The sequence below is a fragment of the Antechinus flavipes genome, chromosome 1 (genome assembly GCF_016432865.1).
Source record: "Antechinus flavipes isolate AdamAnt ecotype Samford, QLD, Australia chromosome 1, AdamAnt_v2, whole genome shotgun sequence".
Lineage (NCBI taxonomy): Eukaryota > Metazoa > Chordata > Mammalia > Dasyuromorphia > Dasyuridae > Antechinus > Antechinus flavipes.
Window position 1 is genome coordinate 566,274,625 of NC_067398.1, and position 21,980 is coordinate 566,296,604.

Here is a 21,980-nt window from a genome sequence, read left to right on the forward strand (position 1 = left end):
AAACTTTTGCCAGAAATGAAAATCAAAATCAATGGTTTGCAGACTCATCTCATTTTCTTTTTCCTCATGAGATATTTGCTTATTTTTGCTACACCTTATTTTTTCTCTACAATTTTTCAAATACAACAAATTGCTCAACAATAACAGTTGTTAGTTTTTTCAGTATACTGGCATGTAGTTCTTTCAGACTGGGAGATGAGTTTATTGAAAATAGCTAGGAATTATTTTAAAAAATCCTTTCTTATTTGGGGTTTGGGCAACCTATTAACTACTTTTGTACCATCAATTTTCATTCAATGGTCATTCTACTTGGCAGAAAAAATAAGATTTGACTACTCCTTCCTTCTCCCTTTCACTCATCATCTCCACTCAATCTATCTAGCCTTGCAGAAGTTTTACCCTTTATTGGATTTTCCTCTTGCCATAGTCTCAATTAATGACTGTATCAATCAGCACAAAGTTATTGAACTATAATGGTCCTAAGGTTATTCTTAAAGGATCATGCCACACTTGTTTATTCCTTCTTATCTCTTCTCACTTTCATTTTCTGTGTTTGTCTTTTTCTGGAAGAGATTCATCATTCTCTCAATTGATATTTACTTTTCTGTGTCCAGAAGTTCCAGACAATTTTCTTGTAATATTTCTTTAATTGTTGTTATTCTGGAAGAATAATGCTCAGATTGTCTCTAAATGTGTTGTCTTCAAGATCAATATAGTTTAGTTGAATTGAGAGAATGCTTTTTTTTAATTTTTTTTAGTGTTATTGATTTTTACTTTTCTTTTTCTAGATTGTCCTTCACTTCTGTGGATTCCTAATCAGTTATTCTCTACCTTGCAGATTCAAGTTTTCTATTCTGCTAATTATTTCTACTGTGCAGATCAAAACTTCTGCTCTCATAATTCTCATTTTTCTTTTAAACTACTTAGAAATAGTGTTGTTGTTTCATGTTCTTCTCAAATTCAAAGACTGGGTAGTCTGTCTCATCAAGTGTTGAGTCATTTTCCTTTTCCTTTGGTAATATTTATTCATAGAGGCCTAAATTAGTTTACCAGGTCTGTAGGCCACATTTCCTTTTGCTGTTAATACTTTCTTTGTTGATTTATTTGCTTATGTTCAAGGTCTTTGAATTTTATTCTTTCTGAGATCTTTGGTAATTTCAGTCCCTTCCCCCCAATTTTACCCTTTAAATTACTTTTTGACTCAGTCTTCTTTGATGGTGAGTTCCTTCAGGGTTGGATTTCAAAGCATCTTAGCATCATCCCATGCATCATCCCAGTCTAAGTGTTTGCTTCAAGTGACTCTTCTGATGACAGAACTGGCCCCAGCTGAATGCTGGACTCTTTCTCTCAGGTTTAGTGAGTGCTGATTACCCCTTCCACCTGTGTCCTTTCCTGCTTCCTCTCTTCCTTAGTTCCCTGTCCTGGAAGTTTAAAGTGCTTTTGCACTGGTGCTATATCCAGGCTTGATTTCTGTCATTTGTAGCTCCCTGCTGGGAGTAGAAAAGATGATTTACATTGTGTTTGCATATGTTTAGAAGTTCTTGCATATGTCATTTAAAGATCTAAATTAGTTATTGTGTGGTGACAATTCCAAAAGACTTATGATGGAAAATAAAATATTATCCACCTCAACAGAAAAAATTGATGGATCCTGAATGTAGATTGAACAATATTATTTTCACTTATTATTTTTTTCATGGTTTCTTCCTTTTACAAACTGTAATTATTTTGCAAACTTTTTTCTTTCACAACTTGAATAGTATGTTAATAAGTTCTACATGATTACACATATACCAATCATCTTAGAGAGGGTAGAAGAAAATTTTGAACTCAAAAAAACTGAATGTTAAAAATTGTCTTTACATGTATTTGGAAAAAATAAAACGCTATTAAAAAAAGATCTAAGTCAATGAACTTTTTGTTTCTTCACATCAGTCTTTTGAACTGATCCCACAGAAATACCACAGAAAAAGACATGACTTCAATGTATCTGCTTAAATGCCAATGTAGAAAATTTACTTCTCACTTAATAGGATTTTTATATTCAGCTTACCCTTTAGAAATATGTTATTTCTATTATCAAATAAAATATAGAGCAACAAAAGGCAGCCTTTTCACAGACTCAAAAAGTCTATTTCATTCTTTAGTAGAGAGTAGTCTGTAAGATACCTAGGTACCTAATGGTTGTAGGTTATTCTTGAAACCCTATTCTTATTTAATAAGATAAATGACAGAGAATTAGGCAAGACAAGCGTTTGCCTGTTTGTTTTATTCTACTATCATTTAAGTTATAGCAGGGAAGTGTTTCCCTCTTATAATACTTCATTAATAATAATTAGAAGGAAAAATGCCCCCCCCCTCAATGTAACAGAAGAAAATATTTGTGGATCAGAGGCTTTCCTGTCAGCGAAAGGGCTGAATTAGAAATGACTTCAGTAATTTAATTAATTTCACAATGGCACAGGAAGTAATGACTCTCCACTAGTCCTCTTAGTAGATCCCTACTTCACCCCTTCTAAACAAAAATTTTTTACACTATTTTATAATAAATTTCAAAAAAGTTAAAATAATGGCAAAGGATTTGAGACTGGATAGTTAGGCTCCTTGAATAGAAATGTGATTTCTCAGTTCTCCACCATTTTCTCTGCATACAGAGGCATGAGAAGAATCTCATAAGAGAAATTCTCTTCAGATTGTATTCCATAATGAATATTTTTCATGATGATGTCGGAGATGAGCAAATATTTCTATTTGCTTTATATTAGTGGTCATAAGGTTACTGTAAACAATTATCTCATTTGTTATATCATTCAAGGAATTTTTGTATAATTATGATATAGATATAGGAAACATCTTGTTGGAAGAAAATCATTATAGTGCACAAATTTATTAAATCCCTTCCCTACAGCGGGCATTATGCCTGGTGTGAATCCACAAAAAGGTATAAATAGTCTCTTCCCTCAAGAAGCTCACATTATAAAAGGGGAGACAAACAATAATGATGATAATAATAATAAATTATCATTTATCTAGCACCTATTACATGCTAAGCATTTTATAGATGGTGATAATGATTGCTTTCTTTCTCCAAGAGGACTAAAAATGACATCACTACATTAGAGTTGGGCCACAGTATGTACGATCAGACCAAGATGCGTTTGGAATGCTCTGCCATAGGCTGGGCACAATTAATCCCTATGAAAATTTAGGGTCGCTTCTCTAACATTACACATCTCATGTTTCCTTTGGGCTAATTCAATTCTACTTTGCTCATAGAGACAGTACTTTCTCTGATGAAGGCACACTATGCTGGACAGTCCTGTGCTGGTGTGTCCCATGTCATACAAACAATCCTAAAGTTCTTAAGAGAGACTCTGAGAGTGTCCTTGTATCACTTTTTCTGATTACCATGTGAGCCGTTGCCCTGTGTGAGTTCTCCATAAAACAGATACTGGGTTAAGCATTTTACAAATGTTATCTCATTCAATTACCATGAAGACCCTGTGAGGTAGGGCTGTTATGTTCCCCATTTTATAGCTGAGGAAGCTAAGGAAACAGAAGGTAAGAGACTTGCTAAGCTGGATCTGAACGCAGGAAAATAAGTTTTCAAGATTCCAGACTCCAGTGTTCTATCCAACAAGCTATCTAGCTGCACCTGATAAGAGAACTAGGTATGAATAAAATAAAAAAGTCTTAAGTGAAGCTTTCTGTTATTAAAAGCTGAAAAGCGTACTAAGGCTTTATTTTATTTTATTTTATTTTTTTGGAGAGCAGATGAAGATAAGCTTAGAAATAAAGGCATTAGTAGTCAGTGGGGGTGAGTAAAAGAAGCCTCCTGCAGAAGGTGGAATTTTAAAAATCTTGAAGTAAGAGAAAATAAGAAGCAGAAGTATCCTCCAGACATGGGAAACAATTAATGTGAAAGTCGAGAACATAAGAAACAATATAAAGAGATGAAAAATAAGGAACAGCAAATGATGAGCAGGTCAGGGGGGCAGGATTATAAATATATAGGGAGAGGGGGCAGGTATGAAAAAAGACTGGAGGATGGAAGGGGTTAGTTTGTGAAGAGTTTTAAACATCAAAATAGGAGGCTTTATGCTTAATCCTGGAAGTAATAGGAAATTTAAAAAAAAATTAAATAGTAAACAAACAAGCATAATGGGATTTTGCCTTCTCCACCATCTTCCATTCAGTGGTGGGAGGGAAACATGGCCTACTCTGGAATATTGTTTATAAAAGTCTGTTTGTTTCTTTATAATACCCTCTTCAAGGATGGATTGAATATATACATAGACAGAAATATAAGAATATTTATATGAGAAAATAAGCATACAGATCAGTAGTTGTTCTGTTGATCTTTCTTTCTTGGTAGTTATTAAAATGCCAGGTTTCTTTTTTACCCTCTATCTTTCTTTCTGAGGGACAATACCTCAATAATTATAAAAGTGTTATATCCAGCATGATCTATTTCAGCTGTTTTTTCCTTTTCCCCTTTTTTAGGTTTTGTTTAAGCTTTTAAAAAGAGATATGTAATGGAAATATGTTAAAAATTGATGGTATATGGACAACTTAGATTGTTTGCTGTCTTGGGGAGAAGAGAGGTGAGGAAGGGAAGGAAGGAGGGAGGAAAAAAGTTAAAACAAACATCTTACAAAAATAAATGTTGAAAACCATCTTATAATCAGAAAAATAATATACCATTAAAATAAAATTTTTAAAAAGGAATATATACTGAGATGGTATAGTAAGAAGACAGTATAAAAATGTCACATCCTACAGGTACATGGTCTATCTAGAAAAAAGTAGATTCCAAGTAGGAGAGCACATGAGGCAAAGGGGTAACTCAAATATCCTGATTGGATGAAAACTCTTCTCTTTTCATGGAGTCTTTTTTAATGATTATGGCTCTTTTCCTAGGTCTTGGGGGTAGGGGCCCTTGTAGAGTTCTGAAGTCATACTTCTTTCTGGCTAAATGCATGATTTGCCTTTCTGATAGATGTATCAGGTCTCTACACATACCCCCTTCCTCACCCCATATAAAACTGAACTTATTTGTTAGTGTGAGAATTATTCTTCCAATTGTATAGTTGAAGAAACTGAAGTTTGGACATCTTAAGCAACTTGCCCAGCTAGTAAGGTGGGGTTTAAATACAATTTCCTTCTATTTTATGGAAACTTGCTCCTTTAACATCCTCTCCTTGGTTTTCAAATATCCTTATGCACTGCCTTTGCCCTAACTGTTAAAAAATAATGTCCTACATTTCCTCTTTTCTTTTAAAACTATCTCTTAGTTTCTACTGTGAAAAGTCAATCATAATAGCACCAGTCTTATCTGTCTTATATGTATATTTGTATAGACACATACCTATATGTATATATACACATACATATTTACCTGCTTTTTTTCTGATCTTTGCTCTTTTCAATGCCTTTTCTATCTCCTCTCTTATTTTCATGACTGTAACCAAATGCAATATCTTTATTTACCTAGATTCTAATGAGTCATAAAAATTTCTGCAATTTTTATCTGCCTATCTTCTCTTTGCTTGGATTGTTTTAAACTGGTCTTGCTCTCTTTTGCTTTGCCTATTTTATTATGTAAAACTGCTCATAATCTTCAACAATCCTCTGTGAGATTTTTACCAAAAAATGTATCTGTTAATGTTGCCCTCGACTGCCAGAGCTCTCCATGTAGCAATTAATTAAGAGAAGTTTTTTTTTTTTACAACAGTATTTTAGACTCTTTTGATCTCATTATGATAACTGATCTATATATTAACTTTCACATAAAATGATTGTAATTGGTTATCTTAACAGTAAAGTGACTAGAGTGCCAGGTTTGGAGTCAAGAAAATCTGGGTTCTTAGACATGCAATAGCTACACAATCCTAGACAAATCATTTAATATCTATCTGACTCAATTTCCTCAAATGCAAAATGGGGATAATTGTAATATCTCTCTTCATAGGGTTGTTGTGAGGAACAAATGAGAGATTTGTGAAGTGCTCAGCAAAAGTCTGAAATGTGGTAGGTGCTAAATAAATATTTATAATTTTTTCCCTTATTAACTTAGAGAAAAGTGCCTATCAGGAGAAGCAGGCCCAGACTGAATAGTCTTATTTCATCTCTGAGAAACAGTTTCTTTACTCACAGAGTGGCCTTTGTTTTCCTATTACTTTCTGGATTTTATATTGTCTTGTCCTCTAATTCAATATACCTTATTTGTGAACAAATGGTGATGGCAAAGCTATACACAAATGGCAAATATAGTTTTCCTAAATATGTGAGCTTTAAATTGATATGATAAATCTGATTTTATAAATAAATTCTGTGAGTCTAGGAGATGTGGAGATTAAAAATTAAAATGTAACAATGCAAGCCTATTCTGAAAGGCAACACTTACCTGGCATGTTAAACTATATTAATTTTAAGTATTAATCAGTTTCCATCTACTAAAAGCATGTTTTAACCCTGTTGACTGTTTTCATTTCATTTCCTATTATATAATTCATAAGCAAGGATGAAGGGCATAGGCACAAAAATTGTGAAATAAAGAACTTAAACTGACTCATGAAGAGTCTGTAATCAACAAGTACAACTGGAACCTTGATATAGTACTGATCTACCTCAATGAGATGTGACCACTAAGAAGAGACTAGTCTAACAATCCAGAAAGTAAAAAACCAAATAGATGAAGAATGACTATGATCCACATTATGAAATGCAAATCTACAGGTACATATTATCTTGTCCAGGCACTTCAGAAGATCAATAAGGTGGGCTTAGAACTGAACAGGGGTCAGAAAACAGGCTTGATTCTATTGGGAAAGCTGTAGTAGTTTCACCAGTTCCAAGCTAGTGTCTAACAAATAACCATCTTCTTAATACCAATATTTTTCTAGTGCTGCAAAAACAGACCATTACAATGAATTCATTACATAATCAAACCCATGAGTTGCTCACAGGGCAATGGACCAATGCATGATATATGTAACAGACTACAGGTTGCACAAGTTATCAGTGACAGTTTATGATCAAGAAGTATCATGAAAAATGTCATCAGTAACATGCTTGACTAGGAGGAAATGCACAGGCCAATTATGAGATCAGAAAAAGGAATAAGAGATGCACTGATATTGTCAAAATATTAACAAAAACTACAAAACAAAAACCTAGAGAAAGGTCATGAGCATTTTGGATGGGTCCTCCAATGAAGAATGTGGATGAGACTTACACAGGATGAGAAGGCATGAGAGGCTGTAAAATGCACCAGTGAAAATACTATCCATGTTTATCAAAATCAAAGATCCATGAGAGTATCAAAGTGTAAGTTGAAAAGGATACTGAAGTTCTATGCAAACAAATTCCCTAAACTTGAATGGTCTCTAAAGTAACTTAAGTCAAAACATTCTCTAAATTACCTCCCCTCTAACCCTACCAATTTTCAAATGTTGTTCAAATCATAATGTGTTCTTTGTTCATTTCTGCACAGTTTTGTTGAGATATTGTTCCCAAGTAAAACTTATTGGCCCTCTTGAAAGTTCACCAGCTGCAACCCAGTGATTTTGATGGCCTAAGGAACAGCCTTGGCATAGCATCATGAAGGAGCCTGTGGCTTTCCTCTCCTTCTTCCAGCTGAGATTGGTATGTTGATGCAGAGGGCCCAAAGAAGATACAGAAGGAGGGAAATTGAAAAAATAATAAACAATAAAATATAAATTACACAAAGCATTCACAAAGCCATCATGATTTTATTATCTGGCCTTGAGAAGGAATTTTGTATTTTCTGTCAAACTATGCAGAATATGCATTGTAAACATTCTGCACCCCCAGCTCAATATTTTCTTTCATGACTCAGAAATAGAAGAGCTGTGTAATGGGAATGTCGATGACAGGGGTTCTTAACTCTGATGGCACGAATCAGGATTATAGTGCCCCACCACAGGAAAGATTCTTGTTAAGCAAATGAAGAAAGTCTTTATTTTAACTCAATGTATCAGTATTTCTCATCTTTCTATTTCTTTCTTTCAGAATAATGTTTGAAGTAGCTGGCTGATTCTGTCCATACTTGATGGTTTTATAAGAGACATCACAATGTGGATAAATAGAGGGCTAGACCTCTCAGCCAAGAAGAGATGGGTTCTCTGATTTATACTGACTTAAGTGATGAAGGGCAAGTCAATTAATCCTTCAGTGCCTACATATCTTGTTGCCAATGAATTGGTGGAGGAATTTTCTATACCTGGAGTTCATTACATTGATGAAATCATAAGTCTGGACCAGAAAAAGCTACCAACATGTACTTTCATATCTTTCCTTCTGTCATATTAATATAAAAAGATAAATTTTCAAAAAGGCGTTTAGTCATTTCAAACTAATTTCAATGAAATTTGTTATATGGATAAATTTAGGTAGATTTCATTAACTAAATAAGAATGATTAGTTTTTGTTCAGTCTCCTACACTGGGCTGGGATAACCAATATTATGGGCCCAAAGGAAGTTTAGAGGTGAGAAAAGGGTATTTTTTTTTTTTTAAGAAAATGTTTCTTACTAGAACATTTTATATGGAATGCTAAATTAATCTTAAAAGAGGTGTTTAATTCTTGGGCTATAGTGAAGCAAAATGACAAGTGAAATGAAAACTAAATAGCATCAAGGATAAAAGTGACTTGCCAAATTTCATGAGGATTAATTTTAAGGCTACCCCCTACCTTTGTGAAAGCATTTCCCTCCTGTGATGAGGGATTCTGCCAAATATTTTTAATGCTCCAATTAAAACCTGACCTCAAACTTCATGAAAGGCTCTCAAACTCTTCTCAGAGCTTCGCAGGCAGGGGCAAAAACTTCCTGGCTGCAAATGCTCAATCTTAGTGATTTGCCATCTTTGGATTCTGAAGTTCACTGTGACAGGGCTAAGTCTGTATTTAACATTAAGCATACCTGTCTTTCTCTGCTAGGTAAATCTAGCACAGGGGAAATCTGTACACAAACACAAGTGATTGACAAATGGACAGAAACCTGCTCCCAATCCAGGCAGACTTACACAATAGTTTTCCCAATGTGAAAAAATGATTTCTCCACAAATTCACGAACACTGTGGACTTCACCAGTAGCAATGACAAAGTCTTCTGGCTCGTTGGTCTGCAACATTAGCCACATAGCCTAAAGAAAGAAAAATAAACTCAGGCTGAGCATCTCATTAAGTGGTTTCTATCTAATATGATATGGTATTACTGCATTTCTAATGTATAGATAACTAGGTATGGTTTCAAACAACAAGGAAAATGTGCCTGGCTTCCATACAGGGTAATAACTGGTTTCATATAAAGCTCTGAGGAGAATGACTTCAACTATATCATACTGAAGAAAGAGCAGTTGGAAGACTTTATCTAATTTTCCTTTTGGCATAGCTAGAAGACAGGGAAAAAATAATTTGAAAATAAAAGGGATAGTTCTTAAAAGAAGAAATTACTTTTATCAGCAAAATGATTACTTTAAAATTCCAGGAAGCTAACATTGAAGGATTCTGTAATATAAAACCAGAAATGTTTAATAAACTGTGGCACTGAGATTTTTAAAAATGAAATTGCCTAATATTCACAGAAAAAATAAAAGTCATATATTGTACAATTAAATATTTTCATAAGATAACATTCATAGTCAGGTGCTCTTCCTGCATAGACATATAGATATATATCTAAAATTAAAGGTAATATTCCACAACACACAAAAAAGTTCTCTATCTTTTCCCTTCAAATAGAAATGAAGTAAAAAACCCAAATATATTAAGTAGATATTATGAGACAAAATAGTAGCAAAAGTCAGAGCCAGTTTCAAACTGACATGCTTAACTAAAATGGCAATTTCTGTAGCAAATAGATTTATAATCTTTCTAGCATCAAACCATCCTATTGATTCTCATGGTTTTTATATTTGTATTGTATTGAGAAATAAGTTTTTCTGTTTCTTTGAATGAGGCTCTATTTCTCTGAATTTGTGAGGTGTACTGCATTTGCAATTATGAGCTGTTAAAAAGTAAAGAGAGGAAAGTAGAATTTTTTTTCAGGTTACAAGTGTACAATCATTTTTTAAAATCATTTTTAAAATCATATGAATCATGTTGAGAGAGAAATCAAAACAAAAGACACCACACACACGCGCGCACACACACACACACACACACACACACACACACACACACACACACAGAAATAAGGTGACAATAGTATACTGAAATCTGAATCACTCTCCATAGTTCTTTCTCTGGATTGGGATGGTATAGTTCAACCAAATTTTATTGAAATTGCCTTAAATCAATGAATTTCTGAGAAGAGCCAAATCTATCATATCTGATCATTACTAATCTTGCTGTTGCTGTGTATAATGTTTTCTTGGTTTTGCTTGCCTCACTCATCCTCACTTCATGATGATTATATTCCAGATGTAAAGTCGAATTTTCAATAATTAATAATTATTATATGAAACAATAGAGACCCATATTCATACTATAACCATCCATCAACAAACATTTTGAAAAACCTCAACAATCCAACTTTTTCTTCACACAGTAAAAAAGTCAAAACAAAACAAACCCTTCCCCCCATAACAAAAAAAGAATCCTAAAGAAAAACAATGTTAATAGGTATTTAGTTGCTAGTGAATATTCTCCAAATCAGAGTTTATCAAAACTTTTGAGAAAGATCAGTTTCTCTTTGGACATGCCACCTGAATATTTTAATTCCTTTTAATCCAAAGTGACTATGTCAGGTTCAAAGAAAATAAAACCAACCATATTCTTATAGAAGTATTGTATCTGAATATCTTCTGTAACATTGGTTTTGTATCTTTCATTTGTGGACAATTTTAGAAAACCATGGAAGACAGGTCACTGGGCCATATTACATATGACCCTGACATTATCTTCAACTTGATATTTTGGCTATAAAAGAGAAGTTGGAACTTAAAGGAAAGGATAGACATCAGGATCCTGTGAAAATTGGTAGTACTTTCACATTTGAACAGATCTAACTATCTCTTTTCATCTAGTATATTTTGATCAAATAGAATATTGGGAAGGTGGGAGGCTGGGATTGGGGAAGGGTTCAACTTGTTGGTGTGGATAAATGTGAAGATAACTGGTTGTGTTGGGCCAGCCTCTCTCTAATCAGTTGGCTTTACCTGCCTACCAACCCCTATATCCCACAACCCAAACCCTAGATTAGTACTCTGATATTTAAAATATTTAATTCACTAAAGACTTTCAAAAATAGTAATAAAATAGTAAATTACAGTTTGGAACAAAGTTTATATTGACATGTTTCTTTAGCATCAGATGAATTAGGACAAACAATAATTAAAAAGCTACTATTCTTCAATTTGCAATTATTACAATTAGAAGAAATTGACATAAAGCTTTATGGACCACTTGGCTTATTCTTTTTTTTCCCCCAAATACTTCATAATGTTAAAATGATATGAAATGAAATAGCAAAAGAAATCACATAGTTACATGAAAGAAAACAAAGGCCTATTAAAAAAAGAGGAAACATAACATTATTCCTGTAAATAATGTTTGTTACTAATTTTTCAATTAGATAAAATCAATCCAGCAGTTACAGATGGTTTTAAATACCAAGCACACACGTTTCACTGATACTGCTTTTGTCAGCCAGACAGAAATGTATCTTTGTAGAAGGTTCTCACTTTCACTACCGTAAGTGCCAAGAATCTTTATTTTTCCATCAGACTATTTGAGGCCTTTGACCTATCAATTTCTAGGCATTTCCTTTAAAGTTCATATTGTACCAGACTTCAGGCTGGGAATGAGAAAGAGAGGGGGATACACAACTCCAGATTTATTTGTCATTACCAAATGGTTTGCTAGTTTTCACAGAGGGGAAAAACTTTGTTTAAATTTCCACTGAGTATAATTAATGGTTATTGACTGGTAAATGAAGAACAGGTGACATTCTGAATTAGAAGATAAACGATCTTGTGTTCTAGTGTGATAATGGGTTAGTAATTTGCTACAAAGCTGAGGCCTAGTGCATCCCATCATAATGCTAGATCATGTCCAGGACACAAAAGCCTCTGTGTGAGAGGTATTCATCCATTTACCTCCGTATACAGCTGCAGAAGTTGCTTTGGTCCATTTGTTCTCTGATGGACGGCACAATTGAGGCAAAAGTTCACCAATTCTCATCTTCCTGTTCACATGCTGAACCACATGACCCATGACATAGTCTGGGCCACAATCTGTGATAAAATCACTGCTTTGCTCTGGCTTTTGGATATCAGAACTATTTTGTGGTCATATATTGTAGAAATCTCCCTCCCACATAGCCCCACCCCCCAAAAAGGAGAAAGAAAAGGATGGGGTTCAAACTCCCTCTAGTTCTAATATTTATATAACCTATATATAACCCATTTAGGGATTTCTGCATATAATAATTTAGTTACTTTAGCCACCTACTTATTTTCATTCTTGATTATGATTTTAAGATCAAGTCAAAAAACACTTATCTTATATCAACCACCAAGGAGAAAAAAGTCCTTGAGAAATGCAATAGACTTCAAGTTTTTCAAAGTAATATAATATCCTTTAATGACAAATGTATAAAACAACTTTTAAATCAAACCACCCCTTAAGGCTCGCAATGCTGACATTCCTTTGGGATTCCATACACTTTAGATTTGAATACTAATAGATAGAAAAATATTTATTGAATGAAAAAAATGATTGAGTTCAAATATATAAAACATACATTTGTTCTATAAACTTAAATTATGATGGTTAATAGACTATGTTCACTTTTTTATTACTGATAATGAAAAATAATTTTCCCATAATGAACAGTTAATTTTCCAAATGAGGAATACAGGTAGTGAGCAGAATGGATAGATATGAAACAATTTTCACTTAAGCTAATGTTCTTTCATAGTAACTCTTCACTGGTGAAGGAGAACACCTGAATCATATCGCCACAGCCAACTAACTGCTCCCAATTCTGTGCATGCCTTTTGGATTGTGGGGTGTGTTTGCCTCCAAATTCTCAGGTCTACAATTGCTTCCACTTCTCCATTAACCTCCAGTTCAGCATCCAAGCCAGAAATACTTATTAACTGAGCTGTCATCCATGAATAACAAGATTTGTTAATCAAGGTTATGTTTAACTATGTTTGATTCCCGTTTTTTAAGCTTGGTGCTTTTGTGTTGTATAATTCTGAGAACAGTCAATGCAGAAGCTATTTATTTTCCAGTTTAGTGAGGAAGTTTCCAAAATAATGTAAATCTAATTGATCTGTGCTTGATTTGACTTTACACATTATCTTGCATGAAGACAAGAAGAGACATTGAGTCTGTGATTTCAATGGCATAGGGAGCTCCTTGAAAGGAACTCCTTCTGCTAATACAGGCCAACATCTTTGCAATTAAAGGTCTTGGAATGAGGTTTTTAAACCTATTCTGTGTCGTCAATCACTTTGGAAGTCTGGTGAACCCAAAAGAATCCATTCTCAGAGAAATGTTTATAAATATAAATATATAGCTATGAATATCTATGTAAAATACATAGTTATATAAAAAGCCAATTATATTGAAATACAGATATAATTTTTTTCCCATCCAAATACATATATCCTCCTGATCGCTAGTTAAGAACCTATCTTAGAGACTTGCTTCATGCATTAAGAGGTCAAGCATCTTACCCAGGGCTACACAACTTATTGACCTTAGAGCTCTGTTCATCCTGGCTCGAAGACCAGCTCTCTATCCACCAAACCATGATACTTCATATAGTAATTACTACATAAATGTCTGATTACTTGAATCTAAGGTGAATTACACACATCCTGTCTCCCTCTCATTCACATAAGCTTTAATACAGTAAGACTTTTGGGATACCCTGTATATTCATACATTTGTTTGTTCAGTCATTTCAATATGTCTGACTCTTTGTGACCCCAGTTGGGGTTTTCTTAGTAAAGATACTGGAGTGGTTCGCCATTTCCTTCTCCAGCTCCTTTTGCAGATGAGGAAACTGAGAAACAGGAGTAAGTGACTTGCCCAGGGTCACACAGCTAGTAAGTGTCTGAGGCCTGAGTTGAACTCAGATCTTCCTGACTCCTGGCCTGGGCACTCTAACCACTTTACCATCTATCAGCTCATATATTCATACAAAGACAGATACAGATAATGCTAACATCTTCTCTACTCGCAACAGGTTTAACTTTTAAGGCTTGTTGGGGTTTTTTTTGAGATGTTAGAAGCTTATGTTTTTTATAAAATGACACCTTTCTTAAAACAGTTATATTTAGGATTTACAAAAACAAACCTTTGTTTTAGGTATTTGGTGACCTCTTAAGATGGTTTGAAATCACTGGGAAGTAGTCATTTTTTCAGATCCCATTCACCACTATGGCTTCATTTCAAATAGGTCCCTATCATGTGCAAGGAATGGTTTCAAAGAGTAATGGGCAGAAAAAATACTTGCCAGAAAGCAAAAGAAAGAACCCTGTGGACCCAGTAGGCCAAAGCAAGAGAGTTGTTTTTTTTTTTTTTTTTTTTGGGGGGGGGATGCTATTTCTAGTAATCCCAACAAGAGACCAACCATGAACAACATGACGGGGTGAACACTTGTCAAGTCTTAGACTAGAAAACAAGAAGCAAACCTAAGAGGCCCATTCATGCTCCAAAGAAGGTGGAGTGCCCTATTGTTCTGAATTTTACACCATATTGCCTTATAACCATCCTTGGTTAGTAAATGAATGCCTCCTAACTCTGTTTTTCCAAACTATTCAAAAGGACATTCCCATTAGAAAGGGAGTTGAAATGGAGACCTTTAAATAAGTCATTCAGGGACAGCTCTGCCAATAAAAGAGTTGTTACAGTTCCAATATTCCAGATTTCAATAAAAAGAAAGGTGCTAAAATTCAGAATGATGAGTAGCCTTTGGTAACTTTGGGGAGGATGATTGTAGGTTCAATATCCAATAAATACATAAATTATGTTATTCAGTACTTTGTCATTCTGCAGAAGTTGTCCTTAAAATTATCAAAGATATTAAATAGTTTGAATTAGTTCTTACTAATAACATATTTCCTGGGTAAAAGGTGTTTATATGCAGGAAGCAAATTAATGAACTTAAGTCATGAGAGGATGGACTAGTCAAATACTAAGAGAAAAGGATAACTGGTGAGAAAAGGAACTGATGTATGTTCCAATGGTATTTTCAAGATATCAGGAGAAAGTAAGAAAAGCTCCCAGCAAGTTGGATGAACCCTCATTGGCAAACCTATGGGAGGACAAAGATATGAGCAATGTGGCCTGAGAAGGGTTGCAACATACACTTTTGGAAATAATGTGAGATCACTGATAGTAATAATTTGAGCAGAACATGGTAATTTGAAGAACACAACTAGTTCATGATAAAATTGACTAGAAAAGATACTATTTAGACACTATTTATTTAATAGCATCATTGCAGACAACTCTCTTGATGGAAAGTGACATCAGAGAAGAGGGATGTCTTATAGCTGAATTTCGCCCAAAACTTGTACTTTTTTTCATTTGAATCTACCCATTATCATGAGTTATCTTTTTTAGTTATAACAACCAGGAGAAACAAGTATTGAGATGAACTAAACTTAGAAACAGATATTTAAATAGCTGTGTTAAAAGCTGTTAAACCAAGATTTAAAAAAAATGCATATCCAATAACATTACTAATATTTTAGAGTAAAAAGATTTTTTGAACACTTAATGGATATTATGTTTTTAAAATATCTAAAAATCCTACTTTTCTTTGAGTATAGTACATGGAATATATAATTAATGAATATACATATGTTGATGTAATATGCTGAAAAATTTTTAATGAGAGTACATGATCAAAAAAGTTTGTCAATAATCACTCTAGTGGTACTGAACTCTGAAAATACCTAAGACTTGGATATTTGCAAAGATATTTCATAATGAATACTTTATAATCAATTAGTATGTAGTATACTAATGATCATATACATTATAAAGCTCACAAAAAAGTACTCTACTAACCAAAAGTTTTTTTGTGCCCCAAGAGATGATAAAAGAGCTTCTGGTGCTGTGTGCAATGCAATGAAATTTTTACTAACTGCTTTCTGGGAGTCAATGAAGCATGGTATAATCAATTAGCCTTGGGAATAACAATGCTAACTACCAGTGTGACCCTGGACAAGTCACTTAACTCTGTCTCAGTTTCCTTATATGTAAAGTGATCTGGAGAAGAAAATGACAAACCACCCCAATATCTTTATGAATAAAATCCTAAATGGGATCACTAAGAGTCAGACAATCAACAAAATAATAAATTAAATGATTTGTTGCAATTGTCCATTTCTGAGGTGTAAATGGTCACACTGAAAATTTAAGTCAGTTTTCAGAAGCCCACTCAAACTTTTCTAACTGGGTTTTAGCTGAAACCTCTCATATGTGCCTGTCTTTCTCATATGATAGGAGGTCCTTGAAAGCAGAGACTGTCTTTTCTATTTGTATTTTCAGAGTTTAGCAAAGTGCTTTGCATATAGCCGTTACTAAATCGTTGTTTACTTCATTTGTGATTGAAGACATCATTCAAATAAAAGCTTCCAGTAAAATAATAGTAAAGGAATTAAAAAAAGAAAAACAAAATTCTAGCCTTAAGTCTTGTATATTCTGTCATTATTTGTCCTTTGTTCTAAGACACTGTGTCATAGACATTTCTCCTGGCAAGATTTCTGCAGATATTTTAAAGATTCCAAAGAACAAAACAGGAAAGAAAAAAAAAAACATTCTACAGTCAGTCCTCTCTCACCAAAATAATATTTGAGAAGAGCAAAGTAATACTAACATACTAAACTACTGAAGATTGTGAAAGAAGAAACAACAGCACATATTAATTTTAACAAACAACAAAGACTTCATTTCCTTTTCACTAAACACTGTTATTTTATAATATTATCTGAATGACTAACTGATGCTTTATCTATATAATAATTGACATTTCTATAGCAATTTTATATTCGTTACTTAATGATATATACATAATACATGATATATAAACATAAAGAGAGTTGTAAGTAACTCTCATTTTCCATTCCTTTACTCCCTATTCCAGCCAGAGAACAATTTTATGTCTGTCAACTCCAGATTTGGCAAGTTTGGGGATTAGGGTCTGATCTTAGGAGCATATGAAAATTCCTAGACTGATACAAAGGTAATTAAGAATTTTCACATTTTTTTCCTCAATAGAATTTTTTTCCCAGTAATACGTATAGTTTTCAACATTCATTTTTGTAAGATTTTGAATTCCAATTTTTTTCTTCCTCCTTTCCTTCTTCCCTCCTCAAGACAACAAGCAATCTGATATAGGCTATACATGTACAATTATTTCAAACATCTTTCCATATTCATCATATTATAAAAGAAAAATCATAATAAAAGGGAAAAAACCACAAGAAAAATAAAATGATGAAAATAGTATGCTTCGATCTGCATTCAGTTTCCATACTTCTCTCTCTGAATGTAGATGGCATTTTCCATCCCTAGTCTATTGGAATTGTCTTGGGTTATTTTATTGTTAAGAGCTATATTTATCATAGTTGATTATCACACAATCTTGCTATTACTGTGTATAATATTCTCCTGATTCTCGGCATCAGTTCATATAAGTATTTTCAAGCTTTTCTGAAATCAGCTTATTCATAATTTCTTATAGAACAATAATACCATAACTTATTTAGTTACTCCCCAATTGATGAGCATTCACTCATTTTCTAAATCTTTGATGTCACAAAAAGAATTGCTACAAATAGTTTTGCACATGTGGGTCCTTTTCCCTTTTCACAACATTTTAGCTCTTATGTAATATAGAAACCTTGGCTGATGACCTTGTGTCCACTTTTATAAGTATCACTGACCACCTTCATGGCAGCATCTTTGAGCACTAAATTATGCCTTTATATACTCAGAAATATTTCCCAGTGCTTATCTATTGGGAAAATGTGATTACAGACATTATAAGAACCAATGAATGGGTTCTAGTCAGTTGGTTAATAAAGTCAGGAATTATGAGAATATGTATGTGTGTGTGTATATATATGAGTGGGTTTCTTGGTGAGTAAGATTCTATTGTAGGCATCTGATGTGTTACATATGCTACTGAGGTTCATACTGAGGTCCATAGAGTCTTTCAGCACAGATTGGCAGGCTGTGATAAACTGAGGCTCACAAAATTCTGAGAAAGAACTATCCCAAGTCCCCATCTTTCAAGAGACATGAATGTAACAGGGAAGCTTAGTCCAGACTAATACTATTAATCTTCTTACTTATCGTTGGTGTCCCTTAATTGTTGCCCAAATTCTTTGTCAAGATTCTGACCACTGGTGACGAGTCTCTTTTATAGGCTTATGAAACCTTGAGACTTAACCTGTATTCCTGATTATGTCTGGATTGCTTTCCAAGATTCTGGAGCTTCTTCTTTTGTTGACCTTTGAAACCTGCCTCTGAAGTGTGGTCTCAGCCATCCCTGTTGGACTTTAACATAGCTCTTTTGCCATCCATGCCTTGGCATGATAAGCTGTAACACAGCCTAACTATGTATCCATCTTAACTGTCTTAATGAACATAACAGAGTCTTAATGATTTGCTCAACTATTTCTTTTGGTCATGGAGATAATTGGGTATATTTCTAATAAGGAAATTCCATGAAGGTCTCCCTGATTCCTATGAAAATCAGCACTGTTTTGTGCTCGTTTGTCAAATCCTATATAAAACATAGGTAATGGAGTATTGCAATTTAGAGCACCAAAGGAATAACAGATAGATACTGGAGAGTGAAGTGGAAACTGAGGAATAGATTTGTAAGGTGAAAGAATTAGTAAATGTGTTTGAATGACAAAATACATGAATGATAATGCATTAACATTTTAAATAGGGCTGGCAGGGGAATGTTACTACTATATAGCATATAAATGAGGATTTAGGTAGCGATTTCTATTTAAAATTTTAAAATGTTTTATCTTAAGTTTCTGAAGCACCCAGACAATTATTGATTTAGAATTTAGACAACTTTAAAGATGGGGAAACTGAAGTAAAGAATTTACATAGTTCATTCAGTAAGAGTTTATGAAATAGATTTCAACTTCCCTAATTTAACTATAGGATACAGAATATCTTACATTCATCTATGAAACACTATCCATTTTAGATCATAAACTGTGAAAGAGTGGGTTAGGTCTGTTATGTGCTGGTGCAGCACTCGGTATTATATACTGAGAGAGCTTATTAAATTATTTTAGAAGATGATACTATATGCCCCAAAGGCAAGGAAATGTATATATAACATGTATGCACAAATATAAAAGAATGAATAAACATAAGAATGTTTAGTAAGGGAGGGGGTCATTACAAAATTGAATACCACCTATCTCATGATAGATAAAATAGGAACCGATTATTTCTATGTAATTATGAAATGACTATAATTTTCTTTAGTGACAATAATACTTAAGTCACACAGCTGCTGTTGCTTCATCTCGTAGCTTTGAAATAAAGTTGTTTAAAACCTCTTTAACAATGTGCTGTGAAAATTTCACCCTCTCACACCAACCCCAGCAAACCAAATGGCTTAAGGAATGGGCCATTGGGATATGGAAACTTTCACTCTCACTACAACTTAAATCTTGTCCCTACCACCCTGCCTCTCCCCTACCCCCGCCATCTAAACTATCTGCCAGAAGCTTGAATGACTGCAGTTTTAATTCTTCACTTCTCCCAGGTGTTCTTAATTACCTGTTCACACCTATAGGGTCTAGACCAGTGGTGTCAAACTCAAACAAAAAAGAATCTCTGCTACCTCTTACTGACTCAGACAACCACAAATTAACACTATCTATATTGTATTACATTTTATTAAACATTTCCCAATTACATTTTGAATTTGGTTGGAGCTTGGACTTTTCCAGGCCTATGATGGCCAATGGACCCCGAGTGTAAGAATTCTGGCCTAGAGAAACAAGGTTAAGATTTATTAGTACCTCAATCAGAGGCTGGCTAGAGGAGAGAAGCGGGTATCAAAGTTATGTTTGATGTTGGAGCCCAAGCACTTGTTTGAATTCTTGAATCTCTTTAAACCTTTTCTCTTTGTCTAGGTTTCTTTGTCTGCATTTTCCTTGGATCTTGGAACTTGGGAATCCTCTGACCTTAAAGACACTGTGATCCTTAAAGCTTTACCTGATTATCTAGTTCTGACCAATATCTAGTCACCAGTCTGAACTTCCCATCTGGTTATGGATTTCCCTGAACACTCTTTTTGTCTGGCCTGCCTCAAAAAGCCTACCATAACCTACATGTGCAAAAATGTTTGTGGCAGCCCTTTCTAGAGCATGCATATAGTTGACATCATCACTCTACAACCTTTCCTCCTTTGAAGACTGCTCCATATGTCACCCAAAGTCTATCAGTTGCTAAGTCATTCTTATTAGCAAAGCAATCAGAAGGGTAGGAGAAAAAACCTGGAGTGAAGAGCATCATGAAAACCTACAGGGGAGAGAGCAACCAGGAAAAGAACACAATCAATTTCTCACTATAAAAGAAACTAAAAATTGCAACTGAAAGGTAGATTCTCTTTGGAGGCAAATAAAGGAGCCAGCAGAGCTGGTTTTATCATTCATCCAAAAGGAATAAGAAATATTTCATAGATCATATTATAGGACTCCTGATGAATATTTGCCAAAAGCCTACCATGTAAACTATGAAGACAATCACAGCTTACTAACCAAAATTTTTTGAAGAAGATGAGGGGGTAGAGAAATCCTACAAAGAATTTAATTAGATGCAAACTGAATTAACGAATATTTGATGACTTTAATGTAAAAGGTAATAGGACAGAATCATTAAAAAATATGCTGGAAAACACAGCTCATGTTTAAGAAATACAAGAAGCCAAAGATTTATGGACTTCAATGAAACCTCATTCCTCTAATATCATGGATACTTAAGAATGACAATTTAGAGGGTATGGATTTGGTGAGTCCCAAGAAACTAGAAAAAGTAAATTTACTATATATTTTTTACTAATGGGAATAGAGTGGTGATTGATTTAGAGTAATTTCTGATTCAAATATCTGCAAACAATCAAATAACAGACCTGTCAGAGCAAAGACAAAAATCAGTAGGAACAGTGAATTGGTGAATTGTACAAAATAGATTTGCAGTTTCATGTGCAATCATCTTTTTTTTTTTTTTTTAATGCTGTTATGGAAAAGTTTGTTTTAGTCTATAAATCAAAAATTTTTAAAAATCCAGATCTCATCAGAAGAATCAAAATAAGAGAAGATGACATGAAACTGAAGCTATACCCATATGACATCTAAATTATTTATTAATTCTCATAAATAGGAAACAAATAAAAATATCAGTGAAGCCTATCACCACAGGTCATGATATCTGAGTGGTATAAGTTTATTGTTACTATGAGGCCAATGGCTTAGAAACCAGAAATATTTGATTTCTTTGCTAAGAAAAGAAATATTTGAGTAAAAGACAACAGTAATTTAGAACATAAACATATATCATTTCATAATACCAGATGAAAAGGTAGCAGTAAAAATTTGATGTGAAACTCAGTTAAGCCATATCATTTCAGAAATAATGAAGGATGAGATGAAAGATGTCAAACAGAAAAACAAATGGTAAGAATCTGTTAAGATTTCTGTAATAAACTATTTTCTTCATCACTGACAATGAAGCTACCTCATTTTGAATAACACAATATTATTCTCCAAAGTGCTAAATGAAAAAAATAAAATGGCATAAAAAAGTGGGAAGAGTAGCTTGTATCAGATTGAGTATAAACAGAAAAAGGTCACTGAGGAAGGCACACAATTTTGATGGCATGAAGGATCAATTTTTAAGGTAGCTGAAAGATAAGAGATTATCAAATGCTTATTAAAAAAAACA

At 33.8% G+C, this 21,980-nt stretch overlaps 1 protein-coding gene across 2 annotated transcripts in view; it reads right to left on the reverse strand.

Moving 5' to 3' along the window:
* The window catches only part of GMDS (GDP-mannose 4,6-dehydratase), a 741,335-nt gene that overhangs the window by 136,916 nt on the left and 582,439 nt on the right, over positions 1-21,980 (reverse strand). For both annotated transcript variants that reach the window (XM_051970786.1, XM_051970785.1), the window contains exon 8: positions 9,048-9,166. In XM_051970786.1, coding sequence (XP_051826746.1) covers positions 9,048-9,166 — 119 coding nt within the window. The remainder of the gene's footprint in view (positions 1-9,047; positions 9,167-21,980) is intronic.